At 39.8% G+C, this 20,085-nt stretch overlaps 2 protein-coding genes across 4 annotated transcripts; one reads left to right on the forward strand and one right to left on the reverse strand.

The window, feature by feature from the left end:
* Window positions 1-213: 213 nt before the first annotated feature.
* chaf1a (chromatin assembly factor 1, subunit A (p150)) lies at window positions 214-12,579 on the reverse strand. 2 transcript variants are annotated; one of them, XM_084355214.1, is made up of 16 exons: window positions 12,424-12,579; window positions 9,238-9,285; window positions 8,004-8,635; window positions 7,077-7,139; window positions 6,665-6,909; window positions 6,439-6,520; window positions 6,249-6,317; window positions 5,731-5,948; window positions 5,030-5,198; window positions 4,706-4,786; window positions 3,656-3,751; window positions 3,278-3,527; window positions 2,802-2,958; window positions 2,290-2,611; window positions 2,023-2,107; window positions 214-1,084 (listed from the first exon to the last, which is right to left on the reverse strand). In XM_084355214.1, the coding sequence occupies exons 1-16, from the start codon at window positions 12,446-12,448 to the stop codon at window positions 972-974; spliced, it is 2,655 nt and encodes an 884-aa protein (XP_084211340.1). In that variant the 5' UTR covers window positions 12,449-12,579; the 3' UTR covers window positions 214-971. The 2 variants fall into 2 exon arrangements, with proteins under 2 accessions (XP_084211340.1, XP_084211339.1); XM_084355213.1 differs by lacking the exon at window positions 12,424-12,579 and adding an exon at window positions 11,000-11,428.
* Window positions 11,555-19,577, forward strand: scamp4 (secretory carrier membrane protein 4). Of its 2 annotated transcripts, none has more exons than XM_084355217.1 (7): window positions 11,555-12,263; window positions 12,841-12,867; window positions 13,116-13,244; window positions 13,412-13,568; window positions 16,111-16,212; window positions 17,574-17,691; window positions 17,830-19,577. In XM_084355217.1, the coding sequence occupies exons 2-7, from the start codon at window positions 12,861-12,863 to the stop codon at window positions 18,016-18,018; spliced, it is 702 nt and encodes a 233-aa protein (XP_084211343.1). In that variant the 5' UTR covers window positions 11,555-12,263; window positions 12,841-12,860; the 3' UTR covers window positions 18,019-19,577. The 2 variants fall into 2 exon arrangements, with proteins under 2 accessions (XP_084211343.1, XP_084211342.1); XM_084355216.1 differs by having other exon boundaries at window positions 11,559-12,286.
* The last annotated feature ends 508 nt before the right edge of the window (window positions 19,578-20,085 follow it).

A 20,085-nucleotide genomic window follows, 5' to 3' on the forward strand; every position in this document is an offset into this window, starting at 1 on the left:
TGTTATTGAACAGATAACTGTATTTTTGTAAAGACTCAGATAACAGATGAGAAGCCTCAGGCACTACTGCATCTCGTAGGTTTTTAATCATCCACATCTCAACCCAAACAGCAGTTCTTTATAAGACTAGCAGCTGTCACAGTGGTGCCGGTGTAAGCGTCATGTTACCAGATGAACCCATATGAATGGCAAGGAATGAATGGAATATAAAAGTGCAGTACTTTCATTCATGTTTAATGAATTTATCCTGTTCAAGTATTCTTGAAAAAATACAGAAAATACATATTTATAAAACACTGTGAAACTGGACCTAACTGTACAAGTACAGGTATAGCAACTACTCCAGTGAGCTGTCAGAATTAGAAATCGCAGAATAAATGGCCCTGCTGAATACAAAGAGAAATGTTCAGACGGACTTTCGGCCTCTCATTTCCCAGCTCTTATTTCAGTTAGACAAGAGGAAATCCAACTATGTTGTGAATTCAACATTTCAAAACCGTAAATAATGCTGAACTCTGTGTCTTGGATGCTTCTCATGAAAATCGGGCATTTCTGTTCTGCTCTTCCTCCCTCTGTTCAACCCAATCTGCTGTAGCTAAAGCAGTGCTAGAGAGACTTTCACCTTCCCATGCCAAACATTCCTGACTGAAAATTCAATGCAAAAATCAGACACATAGTAAATGAACACTGGACAAACAAACCTGTCCTCAAAAATCAATTCAGACACTCTGATTTTATGCACAACTACATTTTACAGGCAAGACTCCTGACTCCTTTTAAAATAATTAGGTGAGAGGGAACTCATAATACTGAGCAGACGCCACCTGCTGTGAGTCGCTGGTACCAGAGTGTGGTGCTTCATCTTGCTTGAAGACTTGATTCTGTCTTGGACGCAGTAGAGTTCAGAACCAGATGGGAGGACTTTGAGGGAAATGGGGCAGCTTGGTTAGAGGAGACGGTCTGTCCTGTCCTCAGGCGGTGGCCAGTGTAGGAGCAGCGCTGGCTGTGGGAAGAGCAGCTGTGTCGGAGGGGGTCACTTCCATCGGACAGTCTCCCTCACTGGACGAGTTTGCTCTGGTTGGACCTACAGAGTAATATCAAATGAGGTTTCATTTAGATGATGGGAAAAACAAAACAACCTAAGGCACCCATTTCTGTAGAGCGTGTTGCAAGTGAGTGCATATGTTTTGAGGCTGCTTAACTAGTGTCTGCCTGAAAGCTGCAGCTGTATCCAATTATTAAGGAGCCAGGAGGCGATTAGCGTGACCAGCACTACAGCCAAAAGGATGTCATGGATGGATACACTATTCAGTTTGTGTGTGGCATCTGTACAGGATGTGCTGGCAGGCAGGTTTTTAACTTAGACAGAGCCAGGCTAGCCATTTCTACTGCTTCTAGTCGTTACACTAGGCTAGGCTTATTGCCTCACAGTTCCAGCTCAGTACTTGACAAGGACATGAGAACCATGTCTAAACCAAACTTGACAGGCGCTGGAGAAACTAGGGCATGTTCGATAATGTGTGTTTAGAAAAGCTGGAATTAAAGTCCAACTCCAGGTGAAAGTTTTAAAGTTTTACTTCACTAAGTGATACTTAAAATAGAAGGCTTGCGTACTGACTATATGTATGCAAGTATGCACAACACATCGAGGTTTAGGAGGTGGGCTCCTCTGCAACCTACAGTTACACATCAAACCCTTTCCTGTACATATACACAGACACCTTCACAGGAGTATAATACAAACTGAATCATAAAGAAAGGAAACAAGCATTTCCCCAAATGCTTTACTATTCTAATTAAGCGATGCCAGCGCTAATATTCATGTAATAAATAAATATATCTACTTATATTTTGTATGTATCCAGCTGTACTTATAAAAGCTGATTATGTGGGCCACATCACCAGAGCTGGACTAATATGTGCTTGGGCATACATCTTATCAATCATTATAGTACAAAATTTAAACTGTCCAAATCTTGAGTAAAAGTTGACAATGACAGGTCTTCCTGCTGTGTAACTCACCACTCTCTGTGGAGACGATGACGCAGTCTTCCTCGTCATCATCCTCAGTATCAGCTTGAAAACCGTCTGTCTCCAGAGCTTCCGTCTGGAAAATACAGATTTAAGACCGTTTAAGCCAGTAATAGGGTGCAATCGACATGTGAAAAGCAGATTTTCATTAGGAGATTAAAAAAACCCCGACAAAAGCCCCGACTAAACTGAGTAAACAAAGAACTAGAACGTTGCAGTGAAGTTTGCGTGGTAATTCGAAAATCTGTGTTTCTTTACCTGCTCAGGGTCGGTACATCTCTTCATGAACTTGGTGATCGACATGCTGCCCGTGCTCTTCCTTTTATTGGAGGATGAAGATGAGGTGGAGGAGGTCTGGGGTGTAGTGGGAGAGTTTCCCTGAGAGCCTGTGGCAGCCTGCGGTTCTTCACGGGACTCTTCTCGAGCTCCTGTGGTGAGGTAGGTCCACTGGCAGGGCACGGGAAGAGCCTCCTGGCCATGACGGGCCAGGACCTCTGTGTGCACGTACCAGCAGCAGCGTCTGTAGGTGGAGCGCTTCTCATACACAGCATTGTCTTTCATGAGGCGCCTCACCCGTATTCTGATGAGGGGAAAAAAGTCATTTTACAATCTTAGAAATGAACTAGATGTTTTCCAATTTTTACAAGATGTTTAAGACATTTGTTTGAGTCAATAAATTAGGAGTATTATTAAGACATTTAAACATGCCCATCATTTTTTAGCTCACATGATAACACAAAAATTGTTATCACCAAATATTGTTGTTTTACCTGGTGGGAATATTTTCTACTGTGCCCTGAGGACTGGACAGTTCAGGAGGTGATGAAGAGGAGGAGGTCTGCTGACGACAAAACTCCTGAAACTCACTGATGATCACTTTACTGCTGTTGATATTGCCGTGCAGCAGAGGCAAAAGCTGACCGAGTACTGTGGGGAAAGCAGAGCAGCAGAGATGTTTTCAGATTCATTCGGTCACCCATAAGAAATATTTAAAAGTTAGTGTTTTTTTTTGTTTTTGTTTTTTTAAATACTATAAATACTTCCCAATACAAACTATACCAACTACCAAGGAAACATATTTTTATCCCCCTTTAAGGTTTTTCCCTTTTTTTGCCCAACACACAAAATACAGTCAATGGTCATCCACTCAGTTTATTGGCACCTTAAAGACACAGATCTTCAGCTAAAAAAAGGCTGTTCTCAAACTTTAATCCATGTATCCAAGTGAATCACGTCACACACTTACACTGTGCTTCTCTCCGACACCTCTGTGACTGCTCCTCTGGGCTCGGGCTGGTGTCTGCCTTCGGTAAGGGCTCGACCATACACATAGCAAACGGCTGGAGGAGCTGCAAACCAGTTCCTTCTCCCTCCCAGACACAGCCCTTCACAACTGGCTCCAGCACCTTCATCTTCTTCTTGGTGGACATCAGCTCATCCCACTCCCTCGCTTTCATTTTCTGGCGTAGTTTCAGCTTCTCCAGATCACCACCCTCCTGAAAGATCACGTGTGTCAATATTGGTGCAACAGGAAGCATACACTTTAGAAAGTATTTTTAAAACAGCTGTCCGTCAGATTAAAGCGACAAATTAAAATGTAATGAAAAAACATCCAATATCACACCTCCTCTTCTAAAGCCCCTTCATCGTCTGAAAGGTAGCCATGAGGAACAAAGAAGCCGTCATCATCATCGTCTTCACCTCCTTCCTCCTCATCTTCCTGAAAATGAACAACAATGTCAACAAGGTTTTGTTAAAAGTAAAATTATCATCATTTCATTGTTCGTACTACTTTCCTTGCTGTCACGACGCAAGATGAATATGACGTTTTGTTGCTGGCTCGAGTTCAGAAATCTAATAAAAGCCCCCTTCCTTCCATGCTTTTAATACATTAAGAGAAGACGCGCTAACAATACTTAATGGTATGCTCTGATTATTCAGATACTTATTTCATTCAACCTCTGTTCTTATTGTGTGATACAGATTCTGATCAAATAATTTCATAACTTTCAAAAAGGCGTCTTTTCAGTCTTAAAAACAATTATAAAGACTTTTATATTCACGCTTTTAAAAAGGCCAGAGGCATTGTTAATTGTTTTTGAATGCTTGTAAAGTATGTTTCAAAATGACTGCTTCATTTTGAGCTCGCAGGGACAGAAGCTTAACATGAGAATCCATTAGTGAAAATTGAATTGGCTTTTTGTTTTTTTGTTGTCCATGTTCCACTATTGTTACAGGTGCAAGCAGGCTTTTCTCAAAACTGTTGCTGTGCATGAATTTTAGAGCCAGCAGCAACTTAGAAACCTTTTCAAGGACCCAAATTCTCATTATTCTCATTGTTCCTTTTAAAAATATCCATGTCTGCCTCTTGGTTAAACTATTAAATGGGCACTGCTTACAATTGCTCTGCTAGTTTCAAGGCCCTACAAGCTGCAATTGTTATGGTGTATTGACAGAAATGGTATTCAGCTGCTGCCTGAGAGCCGAGAAATCAATCTTTAATACATGCTTTGTCTGGCACCAATGCTACTTGAATTCAATTTGCAGATGTCAGGGTACTTTTTCATGCGTTTTAACTATAATACTAGACATTGAAGTAGACACTAAATAAACAGAGAAGATGTTACAATCAAACAATGTCCATGTTTTTTCCACTCTCAAACAAAAAACTCACCCCTTCACTGTGTGACAAGGACTCTCCTGGTTCCTCTTCCTCCCATTCTTCATCACTGTCCACCTCATAGTCCAACACATCCTGTGGTGACAGAACACAGTTAATGGTCTGGCGCATATGCAAACACTGCCTTCCTGATAGTCAAAATATTAAATCAGAGCTAAAATCATGTAATCTAACTTTTCAGTTTATACAGACAGACATCTGTGTTGCATTTAAATATATGCCAAAATGAAAAAAAAAAGTAATGCTTCATACTGCTGGGATCCCTTGTGGGGTAACAAATTAGCTGAAGAGGTTGACGCCTTTGCAAAAGCGTCTTACCTTGTCTCGTCTGAGTGGGCAGCGAGGCGAGATGTGTGAACTCTTCTTACTCCAGGTTCCCCAGTATGCTGGACGGTAGTTTTCATGGAACTGCAGCAGCTTCATGGGTCCATAACGTTTCCGATCAGGCACGTCATCTGGTTTAGACCCTTCCACTGTTATACACTCACTGGAAAGCAAGTATATGAAGTTACACATACGTAACATTAAGTGACTGTTTAACCCTTTCACGCATAGAGGTCACTACAGTGTACAGCTATTCAAAAGCTGTTTTCTAACCCAACAACCATTGTTTGTTCTGGCTTCAACTGCTAAGGTAATCAATGAACCATGGCACACGGCGGTGGATGTAACAGAGGAACCCCACGGCCATAATGTTTTGAGCCGAGTGGGCTTTTAACAAAATGAACAGAAAACGCCACAGAGCAGTCAGTGATATCCTGCATTAATTCCAGGAAATGACGCGATTACAGCCTTTCTTTTTATTGAGTCCTGAGGAAGGTCAGCAACGAAGTAATATACAATATTTCCCATGTTTCATTAGTATGTATTGGTTTTAACCAGTACAGTTTATCATTTTTGATTACTGGGATGTATGGATCAAAACCAAGACCAATCCTCATTTCAGCAATAAATATAAAAAGGTAAATGGACATGGGGCAAATTACACAAGTTAGGATAATCAATATTTCCAGTCCCACCTGAGTGAGTCCGTCTGTCTGGGATTGGTGGGTCCCGACTGTCGTGGTTTTTGCCCGATCCAGTCTTTCAACCCATTCCGATTATCAGCAGGGTTCTTCAAACACTGATCCAGTTCCTCCAGAACAGAGTCGTCACACTGTACCCGGCACAGAGGTGCCAGAGACACGTTTTCTTTGATCTCAAATGGAGCAAACTTCCCACACGCAGCTGCAAGTGTCTGAAATCGGGACACAACATGTTGCAGTAACATTATTTCTACTTGTTTATTCAGTTGATACTCTTGGTTAAAAGGTGGGATACAGTTGATCATAGTGTTGCAACCGTAACACTGATTTAGATTATGCATTAAGGGTGTTAAAATAACCTCCAGCTTTTAGGCAACAACATAATTCCCCAATTAACACTGAAGCTATGACCAAAGTGCAATTTATAGAGGGGAAAATCCACCTGAACAACCAAAAGTACCTTAAGAGAAATCAATTTCACATTTCTCTGTTATAGTGAGATATCGAGTTACCTTTGGAGCCTGTTGGATCTTAGGTTTCTGTAGAAACCGTGTAATTTCTGCTTTCTCAGCTTTGAGGCGCTGCAAACAGACAGACATCAGTCAACAGACTATTGGTAAAATGGTCCATTACTATACTCTGGAACAAGAAATGTTGAAGCATGTACCTAAATTACACCAACACTTTGGTTCATAAACTTACTTCTTTCTCTTCCTTCAACCGTTTCTCTTCTTCCTTCATCTTCTTCTCTTCTTCTTTCTTCCGTTTTTCTTCAAGCTTTGCCCTGAAGTAAGAATACAGCAAAACATTTAGCACACCCATATCAAAGTGTTATATCATATTTTTAACCAAAATTGACTTACGGAGCTATAAACATGTCAAAAGGATAAGTCTTGACTTTAGAGTAACAGGGCCTTGATTTACTCACTCTAGCTTTGATTTCCGTTGCTCCTCTTTTGCTTTTAACCTGTCTGCCTTTTCCTTCTCCTCCTTTTCTTTTTTCTCTCGTTTCTCTCGTTCATCCTTTTCTTTTTTCTCTCGTTTTTCCCTTTCTCGCTCCTCCTTTTGCTTACGAGCCTCTTCTTTCTTTTTCTCCTTTGCAGCTTTGGCTTCTTCTTTCTGGCGTTCCTTCTCCTGTCGCAGCCGAAGCCTATCCTCCTGTTCTTGTAAACTCTACAAGTGCAAAAGTTAAGTCAAATTTAAAAAAAGTGACAAAATGGATGGAAATTATGACACATAACAGATCAGGCTGTGTTTGAAGCCATGTTTTTAAACTGACAACCAGGGAATTTGAAACATAGTTTAAACCATGCTCACAGTATAGCCTTCAAAAGTCTCACCTTCAATGAGCGCCTCTTGATCTTTTTCTGATCTGCTGGTATCTTGGGGGTGGTCTTTGGCTCCTATGAGGACAGGGGTAAAAACAATAGTCATTGTCTGAATGTTTTTGACACAATGACATCCATCCTAGTCAATGTTTCATTTGCATGATTTATAGCTGGACAAATCATTGCAATGACACGGATAGTGTGCTATATTTTGAACTGGATTCTTGATTTCCTTCATACATAAATGTTCTCAAAGGGCGGTCACATTTTTGATCAACGTATTTATCCTAATTACAAGATATTTGATTTTGTCAGTAAAGTCTAATGTGATAAGAGCAGTGGAAAAATCCTAGAATCTAGAATGTTACCTATTGATCAATTAATTATCTTTTTTATGAGTAAAGCTCTGGAAATTCTCAAGTTAACATGTTACAAGTTATATTAATGATTGAGTGATGAATGAGCCAATGCTAACCAAAACCTCTGTAATCAATGAACCACTAAGCAGACGATCACACCAAGACACTTCACCAGAAACGCATGGCCAGCAAATTATGGTTTTCCTAGCTTGCGCTGCTCTCTTGTGTCATGTTTTTCTAGAAGTTTTTAAAAAGTTGAACATTTCTCAAGTGTTCAGCACAAGGTGCAGTGTTGCAACTCTTAATCAATTAATTACATTTGTTTTTGTACACAGCCCTACTCAAAGGGCACACTGCAACATTTAGTCCGAAACCCTTTTCACAGGCGTTTTTGAAGCGGCTGTGCCTGTCACATGTGATGTGTCTGACCACACTGTACTTATTAACAATAAATTTGTTTTGTGTGATGTACACAGATACATTACCAAACAAAATACAAATACTGATCAACTAATATTGTGTGATATGACACTTTACTAAGTGGGATTAAATAAAAAGCAAGTGATGGCGATGTACATACTGATGGTGTAGTAGTGGGTGTAGGGTCATCAGTCTTCTCTGGTGAGCTTTCACATGAGGAGCTGACTGATGGAGATGACAGCACGGACCTGTCTCCCAAACTGGAAACGTTTCCCGACTCATTCTGCTCCTCTGGCTCACTTTCAGAATCCTGTGTTGTGTCGAGCTCAGAGATAGATGCTGTCTGATTCAAATCTTTTTCCTCCTCCACTTCGGCCTCATCTTCGTCGACTACTGTGCAGTCTAAATTGTGTATTTCAGGAGTGTGATCCCCATCGCTGGATTTCCCAGAAGAGGCAGTTTTGTCTTTGCCCTTATGCTTGTCTTTTGTTGGGAGGCAGGGAGAGGCAGCAGCAGGTGGAACAAGGCGCTTTACGGGAGATGAACTGTTGTCCGAGGTAAGATCTATTACCGCCTTCTCATTTGAGGATGCAGGGCGCCTGCGACTCAGGAAGCCATCAAGGGGCCCACGACCATTAACCAAGGGTGGGCCACTGTGCACAAGGACTGGAGACGACTCATTTTCGTTCTCCCCGTCTGGGACTTCTGGTTCAGGGCAGGCATGTGCACAAGGGCGTTTAGGTGGCTGGTTCTCTTTAGGTTCAGGGTTTAGGCGCTTGAATGGGAGACGAGCTGCAGGCAGAATTAAAACAAATAAATAAATGAATAACAGTGTCATCATAATGGGTGTTGGGTTGTATTGGACTGCATTATGTAGTACAGATGATTCGGCTACCACAGAGTTGTTTATCCAAATGCAGTCTCAAATTCTGTAAGGTTCAATGTTAAGGCTGGATAAATATTTGTAAAAGTTCATTAATATGTTGACTGATAGACTACATACAAAGTTATGTCAGTGCAAACACAGATTAAAGGGCCTTAACAAATTCGGGTCATGTTTCTGCAGAGGGCAACTACCTCTGTATGACTAAATTTTTACCTTTTTTGTGTATTTTTTGTAAGATTTTGTTTATTAGTGGGATTAGTAGTTCTGTAATTTGAGGTGGGGCTACTATGTACATATAATTCCTGTGGAGAATAATTAATAGAAAGGAAGCAATATATGAAATGAGTAACAAATTATCATCAGGCATTATGAATGTGCAGTAAAGTAGGACATGGATGATAATAAAATTATTGACCTTCCATGCTAGGTCATCATCAATGGCATTTGATAATGTCTTTAAATCTTTAAACAGTGTCAAAAAAGTAACAAAAATAAACATTGTATTTACCTTGGATAAGTTTCTTGTTGGCATTGTTACTTGACTTACAATCCATGCCTGAAAAGGACAAAAACATAGGTACATCAGAAAAATAACACTTCACCCTAAATTGTCTCTACTAAATATTGAAATCTGGACAATGAACTGGCACTCAAGTAGGGCTGCAACTGACAATTATCTTCATTGTCAATAAACCTCTTGATTATTTTCTCAATTAATCGATTAGTTGCTTGGTCAATAAACTGTCTGAAAAACAGTGTTTCTCAAACCAAACCTAAGGTGACATGTTGTCCACAATTGAAAAGTATTCAGTTTACTGTCTTGGAGGAGTAAAGAAACCTGAATGGGTTCACATTTAAGGAGCTGTAATATGAGATTTTTTTTTTATTTATTTTTTTACATTTTTCTTTCAAAACTACTTAAACCTATTATCAAAGTATAGTAGATGACAACTTATTAATTAATCATTGCAGCTCTACACTGAATATCAATCAAGGAGAAGTTTTTTATAACTGTGGATCTGATGGCTGTTTTAAATCTTTTAATAGCAGCTGAAGACACAAAGCTAGCTCAAAATGACAGCCACTGTGACAGCAAATACAGCCTCCAAAACACAACTCATTTGAATGAGTTTAATTGAAATAACACACATCTACATTAACCACTCCACTCAGCAACTTTTTATTGTTAAAACTTGTTTACCACTATAATACCCGCATGCCAGTGCAGATCATATACTGTGAGTCTTCGGTTCCTAAAGACTGTATTTACGTTAAAGTAAGTTTTATCGTATAGCAAAAACGTCAGTAGTAGTATTTTGTCGGAAAGGTGCTACATTGACTGTCACATTAGTTTGCAACGTCGGTGTGCTAACGTTACAGTGTTACAATGGATGTAATGGTTGTATTTGGTTAGCGCTCCCGCCAACCGGTGTATTAATCGGTGCAGCAGGCCCGATCCAGTCCGCAGGACAGGCACCCTGTAGGGCTGTCAGGCAAAGACCGCATAGACTATCACAATACTGAAAACTTCGCCGAATAGGCTACGGGACATTGTTTCATTTACGCCACTGCAGCCTCGAGACACTGTTTGAAAGAGCGAAGACAACAGAGCAGCTCTCGAGTTTCACCAATGAAAACAGCTTTCATGTGAGGCGCTAACGTGAACTACTACACAGATGCTAACACAGCTAGCTTCTCTGCTAACCTAACAAAATTAGCTACTTTGCTTAGCACCCTGGGTAGAGCGATGTCCTAGCAAAGCAATGGCAAGTTTGCCACTAGGATAACAAGCTAAAGACTTCACTGATAACTTGAGTTTACGTCTCCTGGATGGAAAACACTGATAATTTGGGGCCGAACTCAACTTCAACACAACGTTATTGTCCCTCATCTGACGTCGAAGCTACAGAATAAGCGTTAGGTAACATGATAATATTAGCAAAGCCGGGCAGCAAGTTAGCTGTACAGTTAGCTTACTGTTGGAGTTAGCGGCAGATAGTCACCTTAACATCAGTTTATGTTTGCTTCATAACAGTGACAATAGCGAGTTAACGTTAACTGATGTCTTTGTGGTAAACGAGGTTGGTGGCGTTAACGTTGGCTAACTTAAACTTCACATTAATGAACGGACACTTTTATCTTTAGTTTGTCACCGTTTAGTTGACGCTAAATTGTACACACGAAAAGACACTGCGTCCGTATTATAATAGTGGACATTTTTGGCAAGTTGGTAACCATTTGGAGGTTTGTCGTACACGGATTTGCATTACCTCTTCTGCGGGGAGTCGCTGCTGCCAAATGTCCGTCCATAGATGGGTTTTCCGCCGCCAACATCCCAACCACTAACCCGGGGCTCCTCTCGGTAGCGATATTCTCCGTCAAAACAACGGCACAGGTTACGTGAACTTCCAAGAACGCTACTGGTAACGAACCAAGTAGTACGCTGCTAATTAAACGACATGTATTTCTGATTTATTTTACATAAAACATAGCGCACTCTCTTTCCGCATCTCCCGCACACACCTTCGGTCTGCCCCGCTGCCTGCCTCGCGCTCCTCAGTCGGAATTGGCGGGAGTGTGTCACTTGCATCAATAACCGTCGCTGATTGGTCAAAGCCAGGTTAGTGCTCGCCGGTGGAGGCGTTTGTTTTGTGGAACGGCGTTGCGCGTTTACTCGGTGCTTTGTGTAGTGGAGCGTTTGTTTCTCGCGCTAAATATTTTATACGATGCTTAAATTGTTGTTTATTAAGACGACATTATGTGAAGTCATGTCATTCCACGGTCTGAAGCTGTTAATCTTTATTTTAACATTAAATACTACCCAACACGTCCGGGACACCCCGTGCGTTAAACCGAGATTTGCCAGCTGTACAGGTCACGCCTTCTGGCTGATGTTTTGGGCTCTGTGATTGGCCGCAGAGTCTGACTTTACGAAGTCAGGGTTGCCATGTTGTGGGTTACTAGTTGTGAAATGAAAGGAGTCAGAGTAAGGTCTGATGTGGCTGGTGCTGGTGGCTTTTAACTTATTGTGAATTAGGCAAATTAGACACGTTATATGACCACGTGTTGTAGAACTGATAAATAAATGAACCTTTTACTTTGGGCATTTACAAAGTATCCATTCAAATACTGATTTACATATTTTGAAAGACTAAAACACAGTTTGTCACTCGACGCTACCATCCACAGTTTTGTCGGTACGAGTGAAAAACACCTAAATGTTGATAATTAACGTTTAACAGTTGTTCCGCTCGTCTGCCCCAGAACGATAAGGCCATGTCCTAAACTGTTTACAGATCGGGGGACTGTAATTGCATTGGGTGGGATGCACACGGAGCGGTGTCATGTTGGGAGTCACGCGTTTCCCGTTTACCGCTCACGTGAATCCTGGGACTTGTAGTTCTTGAGGCCCCCGAGCGACTTGATCATAGACGGTTGGGAACTACACGTGCTACGGTGCAGCGCAGTCGCAGTGTCCTTGGATAGGATCGAAAAAGCGCATCCTGGATGTTTCCTGCAGTTGTCGACGGAAACGTAAGGAGATCAACGCTATCTCGGTAATGTTGGCTTATCTTTACTGAGCTATATTCCGCTTTACGTTGACTTGTTAGCTGCAAACGGTTTAATATTCTTTGTCAACTGCCACCTGGGTAGACAATGAAGCGGTAACGTTAGATAAAGAGACTACGCTCACCTCTGCCTCTATTGCTGCCTAACATGCTTTTACAGTTAGCTGTTTACTGTATAATACCACACACGAGAACTACAGTATAACTTCGTGTAGGAATAGTTTAAAGGAAAACCGGACGATTGAATGTTTTTCTGTTAGAATTAGTTGACGGAACAGTGTGACTAAAGTTGGAATAACGTTAATGGAGGCGCGAGAGCGACCGTTTTAACTTTCACTTGTAACTGGTTAAAGGTGAACATTAGCATGTAAATTGTGTGCAGTGTTAGCAATGCTATTAAGTCGTGAAAAACAAGTAATGAGGAGTAACTATAAGTAATAAGAAGGCATATACAAATTGGTTCAAGGTTTCCTGCATCAAATTGTATGTATTTGTGAGTGTAATTGTGTTTATTTACTTCTCTGTATATTCCTATTATCCAGGAAAGAAGTGGGATTTCAAAATGGCAGGTTTGTTTCTTAAAACAGCCTATCTATCTATCTATCTATCTATCTATCTATCTATCTACATATCTGTCTATCTATCTATCTACATATTTATCTATCTATCTATATCTGAAAAGTGCCACTAAACACTCTACTGTTCCTCATTCATGTCTCCTGTGCCATGTATTCAGGCATGTTGCAAACATGTAAGAATAGTAATCTAAAATAGTAAGACTGATATATTATTGGTGACACTTTCCTTCCTGTTTCAGACCGGTCGAATAACTTTCCTCCACTGCCTCAGTTCCTGAGAATAAAGCCATGCTTCTACCAGAACATAGAAGAGGAAATTCCAGCACCCCACCAGCAGTTGGTGCGCAGAGCCTACACGCTTTGGATGTGTGAGTTTTTTCTAACTTTGTGTTGTGTTGTGTTGTGTTGTGTTGTGTTGTGTGTGGAAAAAGGTGACGCATCCTTTCCTGTGCTCGTAACTGAAAAAAATAAATAAAAATCTATCCCTATGCTTTCTGTCATATCTTTTCTCTCCACTGTCTTCTCTCCTCTGCAGTGTATTCAGGCACGCTTTGTTTAAATGTGATATCATGCATTGCTTGGTGGGCTGGGGGCGGAAGCGCCACCAACTTTGGCTTCTCGCTACTCTGGCTCATCCTCTTCAGCCCTTGCAGTTACACCTGCTGGTTCAGACCACTCTACAAAGCCTTCAGGTTAGTCACTCATCCACCAGAATCATGTCTGAACTTCAGTTTATATGAAGTGCACATCACCAAGTATGGCACTTTTACCCATGTAAAAATTAACACGTGCAAAGAGGCAGAATCCTGAATAAACAGTACAACCGCTGATAAAACGACAGCATTATCAGTGGAAATGTTTTTAAAAGTGTAAATAGGAGGGGGTACAGAACAGAGAAAAAGCCTTTAGTTCAAAAAAGGAAGCTTGATGAGCAAAGACTTCAATCGCCAAACTATTAAATAACCAGTGTCACGAGAACGTGATGGATTGTACACAGTAATGAGACAGGAGATGTGTAGAAGTAGCTAATACATTTAAATGATTGTAAAGTATCGGGTGGATTTGGAAATCAGCCCTCACTTGTTTTGGTAGCCAGAGCTGTTTTCTGATCAGACCTCTTGGATCTTGTCGGGGCTCTTGAATCTGTTTTCCACCAAATGAATAGCTCTTGTTGCTGATACAGACAGGGAGATCAACAGAAACGTGCATTGCAATTGTCAATTTTGGTTGTTATAATAGTGTGTACAAGAATTTCTGTGTCTGAATTGGATAAAATTGTGCATATCGTGGTTACCTTAAGAAAATGTTACATACCTGATAAAAGACAGTTCAAAAACTGAATGTACCCAATAAGATTTATATAAAAATCAATGAAAACAGATTTGTGTATGACAGAACCAACTCCTCTGGGTATTCAGATGTTGACCACAATCTGTGGAAAGAGATGCAGCTTACAAATCATCTTTTTCCTTTTCAGCAGTCAAAAGGTATCACTTCAGCTGTACACAGGAAACCTATGTGGGGCGTGTGGTTGTCTGTCTTTCGTTTACATCAGAGTAGACGTGCGCATTGACATTGAATTTACTCAGAGTAATCCATGATAAGTGGGAGAAGCACCTTATAGCCGTGAGAGTTGATGTAGGTCACTGTGTGGGTTCAGAGACCACCTGAGAAAATATTTAAGTTTCAATGACTGTTATGAGATCTTTTTTAGCTCAATAGATGTGTCATTAGAAATACTCAAAGAGTTTTGGTTGCTTCAGATTATCAATCATTGATCTGTAACTTCCGGAGGATGTGTTTCTGTCAGATAATTCTTCAGTGATATATTAACCAGCAAACCGCAACATTTCATGCCAACTTAGGTATTTCTTTTGGACATCATAAGAGTATGTGCAGGTCTTGAATGGTTAAAATAATCATTACAAGCTATTAAAAAGAACATTTTAAATATTTTATTACATTTTTGCCTTAAGTAGTAATGTTAGTTATAAAATGTTCCGATAATAATAACATAAACATCTTTCAAGTCACCCAAAGGGCACTTTTAACAGATATAACGGGGTGTGTGTGTTTTTTCTTTATTTAGTATTTTCAAATAACAAGCGTTATCATTGTTGAACACACCTCTTACTATTTCCAAGTAACATATTTTAACAATGAGAAAAAATAAAAGCAAACAGATAAAAACTAAACTGTAATATACAGGGGCTTAATCAGTATATAATGTAAGTAATTCAGAAAAAACCTCAAGGCACTTGAGCTGTGAAAAATTATATTATTACACATAAATTCAATCTCTTTGTTTTGCATAAAAACACAAAACTGTACAATATACTATTCAAAAACAGGTATCATATTCTTTGTTACTAACCACTCATGTCCCACAAAAGTTTACCAGTATTACAAGTGTAAGAAAGATTGTGCTTCATCTATTTGACAAAATGTACTGTACATTCATTACTATCAAAATGAAACGGTACTTTTAAGAATTCACTGCATGGATAAATATCGTTAATTGTAGGACACTATATAAATCCAAATAGGATAGAAAACAAAAGAAAATATAATGATGGAAAGAAAAGTCATAACAATAATGATAACAAAGTACAACAGCTACAACAGCAATGACAAATAAAGAATCCATCCAAAGTACACATATCACAAAGCAGCAGGAAACGCTGATGTAAACGAGTGAATTTTCAGTTGCGACCTACACAAAGCCACAGATGTGGCCTGGCACAGACCCTGAGGGGGAGCATTCCAGAGGAATTATTGTATCCGACTGTCGGGAAGCGTCACACGCCCAGAAAATAAAAGTGCGATTGTTTACACATCGGCTTGTTAACACAGAAGGCTTTAGCTCAAACATCATCACCTAATAATGGGCATGCAAAAAAATCTGAAATGAATTCATTGCTTTTCATCGGTTTATCTATTCATCCATTTCAGCCAGCAGGGTCCAGGCTGAGTTAATTTGTTCAATAATATCATTAGAAATTTATATTATATAATGCTGGGAAGTACTGTAAAAAATGTGGCCATATCATCCCTATTTTTTTTTTCATTGTACTTTCATAATTTGGAGAGTATGATTACAAAACAAGTGTGAACTTCTATGTGGTATTAAAAAGACTGATTGTGTGTTGACTAGTAGGAGGAAGCAACATGACAACAAAAATAGAGCAACTCTTGGCTTATTTGTTTTTGTCTTGTATCATCCTTTGTTCTCAGGGCTGATAGCTCATTCAACTTCATGGCCTTCTTCTTCATCTTCTTCCTCCAGTGTGTCTTGGCACTCATCCAGACTATAGGCATTTCTGGCTGGGGAACATGGTGAGTTGAACCAAACCAGCTTTGAAGACTGTACGCATGTTTCCTGCCAGTTTTCTACCAGAGAGAGTGTGTGAGGTCATTAGGGCTCATGTCAAATGATCAAAGCAGATGGAAAATGTGCTTTCCATCAGGCACTCACATTTTCAAGTGCCTGTTCAAATTATGATGCTAAAATAGATTTAACACTAGAATGTAACCATTAAGCTAACACGTGATGAGGTTGTTCACAGAATTAAGTTGCAGCTTTTTACATTTTTATTTACTGACAGTTGAAGCCTGTTTCTGATTTTCTGGCGTGGCGTCGGTGTGGCTGGTTTGCAGAAACATCAGCCTCTTAATGTTAAATTTAAATAGGGAATGAATAGTATTTCAGATTAGGGATCGACCAGTATGATTTTTCAGGGCCGATATCAATTATTAGCAATTGAGGAGACCAAAAACCGATATTTGGAACAGATTTACATTTGCAGTAAAAATCTTAATGGCAAAATTTAGAATAACCAGTGATGAATTGTAAGTACAGTTTTGAGGTACTTTACTTCAGTACTTTGCTTCATTTTTTTCTGCTTCTTTATACTTTCACTCCACTACATTTATTTAATAACTTCAGATTCAGAGTATTCAGTGTTGATAGGTTATTAAATGTGACATGTAACCAGTCGTATAGTGTTGTGGGCAGGACATTGAGTGACTACGGAGGGAGAATGGATGCTGCTTCCGAGCCCAAGTATTGCATTTTTTCAAGTTAGTCAGAAAGAAGGTACATTTGAGTTGTAGAAAGACACAGGAGTTCAACTCTGAACACTGAGGTTTCTAACTTCTATGGATTTTAAGCAAATGCTCAGCACATTTCACAGTGCTACTCACAGATTGGTTATAACTGAACAATTATTGATAATTATAACAAAATTTTACACAAATGTCTAACATGTCTTTATATCCAAAGTGTCAAAGGTCATCTTCACTGTGACACCATAATGTTTTTTGCAAAAAATGATCAGAGATCAGAAATGGCAACTTGAGTCGTGTGCAGCAGCATAGTGCTAGTTTAAAAGTATTTCTTTCTTTTTTGGTTATCCATTTTTTAACGCAAACAATTCTCCAAAAACTGAGTGATATTTATGTCTAGTAACTGAACATCTACTTGTGATAATAACATGGTTACCCATAATGCAATGTGTCGTGTAAAGTAACTTTCACACTGATCATCATTATGCTGTTTGTCACTGCATCTGTTTCCTCACTGCTTAATGGCTCATTAGTAACTTTGTAGATTTGTTTTAAATCCACTTTGCTAATTTGATGACTGTACAACTGACTAACCCGGACTACTCCATCTCACTCTCACCAACACCTCAAAGCGGCTGGATTGCGACAGTGATGTTTTTCAGCTATAATGTGGGCTCCGCTATAGTGATGCTTATCACATCTCTGCTCTTCACTCTGGTGACTTTTTTAATGGCACTGGTTCTCATTAAGGTGAGTGAACACATACACTAAAAACACAAACACTTGCATGTAGTTTTAGTCTCTCATGTATATCATCCCACAGACACTTCAAAACAGACAAAAACACATTATGAACTCATCTTTTCCCCCTTTCTTCTTACATGGCAGGTGCACAGACTGTACCGTGGCGGTGGCGGTAGTTTGACGCGCGCTCAGGAGGAGTGGAGCAGCGGGATGTGGAAGAGTGCACCAGTGAGGGAAGCAGGGTTCAACGTTGTTGCTCAGACGGCCCAGGGGCCGAGCTTGCCTCAGTACCCTACCGCAGTGCCGAGCTACCCTGACAACAGTCAATGGTGATAGCTGAGAGTCGCCTCTAGATGGAGACAGATAGCTGGCCTTTTTCCTGAGGTGCACAAGAAAGCGCCTCACAGCGCCATATCATTTCACCCTTACATGACAAAATGCATATACATATTTTTTTGAATGAGAGGACAGAATTGCTGTAAGAAGTTTTATCACAGAGTTTTGTCACTGAAGCTCATTAAAGCCCTACCTTTGTAGTGTAGGGTTATCTTCAAAATGTACCATTCCATTTCAACTTTGTTTACATCTAGTTTATTAAAATGAGTGAGAGAGAAACACAATTTTATGCTCGAAAGAAATTTGTTATTGCAAATCTGCAATTGGAAGCTTAAAAAAAAGAGTATGAACTGTTTCAGGATGACAGTATGTGAGGGACGTGTGCCTTATGGACCTTTTATGATAGCATTGTTTTATGTATTGCCAAACTTTGCATGCTAGAAATCATGGTATGCTGATGAACAGGTTTTTTTTTCTTTTGCAACAAGAGAGAGTCTTCAAACAGCACGATTTTATGAAACCTGTGTATTACGTGTATTCTGGCAGAGGTTCAGTTTATTTTTGATACGTCGTGCTTTATATTTCTTCACGCTTGCCTGCTTTGGCTGTGATTTCTTGAAATGCACCTTCATATTGCGTGCAGATTTCGCATGTTGCCTGGCTTTTGCCTTAACAAGTGCTGCTTGTTTTTTGTCAGACTAGACCTACGCTTCGGTGAAACAACATGTGGAAACATTGCAAAAAGTTGTTGGTGCGTAATCCTCTGTGTTTTCTCACTGAGCACCGATGTGCCAAAACACTTGGCTCTTTCCATTATTTTCATACTGGGGAAAAAAAGGCCACACCCAAAGTAGATGTTTTGTACTCTCAGTATTTCTCAGTTTCTGTCGTTCCAAAGCTGCACTGTTTGCTTTTAGTGGTCAGCGCCCTGTCGTGAAAGCACCTTATCAGCTGTTGTCAATGTTCAGTCACTTTCACTTTCCCCCAGATAGACTGAATTTCTGTGTCCAGTGACTGCAGTGTGCTTGCATGCAGCCTATCACGGGAGTGAACATGAGTCTCATATTTCAAATGAACTGACCTCATGTAACCAATACAAACAGATACAAACAACTGAACTGGCTGACAGAATAAAATACTCTAATTGATCAGCAGTAGAGTAAAATCATGCATGTAAATGTTTTTACAGGCTGTTTTAATGCAGTCTGATACTCCAATGTGTGGACTAATCTACTGTCGTTCAAATGAACCCTGTTAAAGAATTAATTAAACCCAATGAATGTGGATTTTTATGCAGGTAACATAACAGTTGATCCACTTTTATTTTGGCTCAATGAAGCAGTCAAAGCCTGTAAGAAGTGTGAGCATCGACTGGAAGTGAAAGGTGCCTGCCTCATGGTTTGACTATTTCTTTTTGATTTTTCTGTTACGAAAGTGTCCTTCATGGCCAACTGCCAAATCGAGTATTTTGATTTTTCTCTGTTATTTGATAAGTGATAAAACGGATATGTAACCTTTAAATATTGCAACATTTCAATAAATATTCTTATTCCCAATCGTGTCTGTCTGTATTTAGATATTTTAAAGGATAAGTTCACCCAACAATGAAAATTCAGTCATTATCTACTCAGCTTCATGCTGATGAGAACAACAAAAAACCCACATACAATAGCTCCATGCAGCTTGTCCAGCATATTGAAAGTTAATGGAAGCCACGAGATCCAAATTGATTTAAAAATAAGTTTTTGACAAATGGTCAAGCTTGTGCACCCACTTTAATCAGGATCTTAAATAACTACACCCTACAAAAATTCATCTGATTTTCCATCAGTATGAGAGTGAGTAAATAATGACTGAATTTTCAGTTTTGGGAGAACTTGTCCTTTAAAGGTGCAACATGTAAAAACTGGCCACCTTTTAAATTCATACACCAAACATTAGGGTACAGCTTATCACCGGAACAACTGCTAACTGCTGCTAACTGTTCTTTACATCCATGATTGTGTGCTCAGTTAGCTGTGCAGCTAGTGGCGTAGTGGAGGAGTCTTGTTTACACTGCTAGCA

The sequence above is a fragment of the Pagrus pagrus genome, assembly GCF_965226575.1.
Source record: "Pagrus pagrus genome assembly, chromosome: 6".
NCBI classification, from domain to species: Eukaryota; Metazoa; Chordata; class Actinopteri; order Spariformes; family Sparidae; genus Pagrus; species Pagrus pagrus.

Coding starts and splice junctions, on each gene's coding strand:
- chaf1a (XM_084355213.1), bottom strand. CDS start 11,063: ATGTTGGCGGCGGAAAACCCATCTATGGACGGACATTTGGCAGCAGCG. Junction 8,636..9,237: donor CAACAAGAAACTTATCCAAG/GTAAATACAATG, acceptor TTCTGCCTGCAG/CTCGTCTCCCATTCAAGCGC. Junction 2,108..2,289: donor GATGTACCGACCCTGAGCAG/GTAAAGAAACAC, acceptor TGTATTTTCCAG/ACGGAAGCTCTGGAGACAGA.
- scamp4 (XM_084355217.1), top strand. Junction 13,245..13,411: donor AGCCTACACGCTTTGGATGT/GTGAGTTTTTTC, acceptor TCTCCTCTGCAG/TGTATTCAGGCACGCTTTGT. Junction 13,569..16,110: donor CCACTCTACAAAGCCTTCAG/GTTAGTCACTCA, acceptor CTTTGTTCTCAG/GGCTGATAGCTCATTCAACT.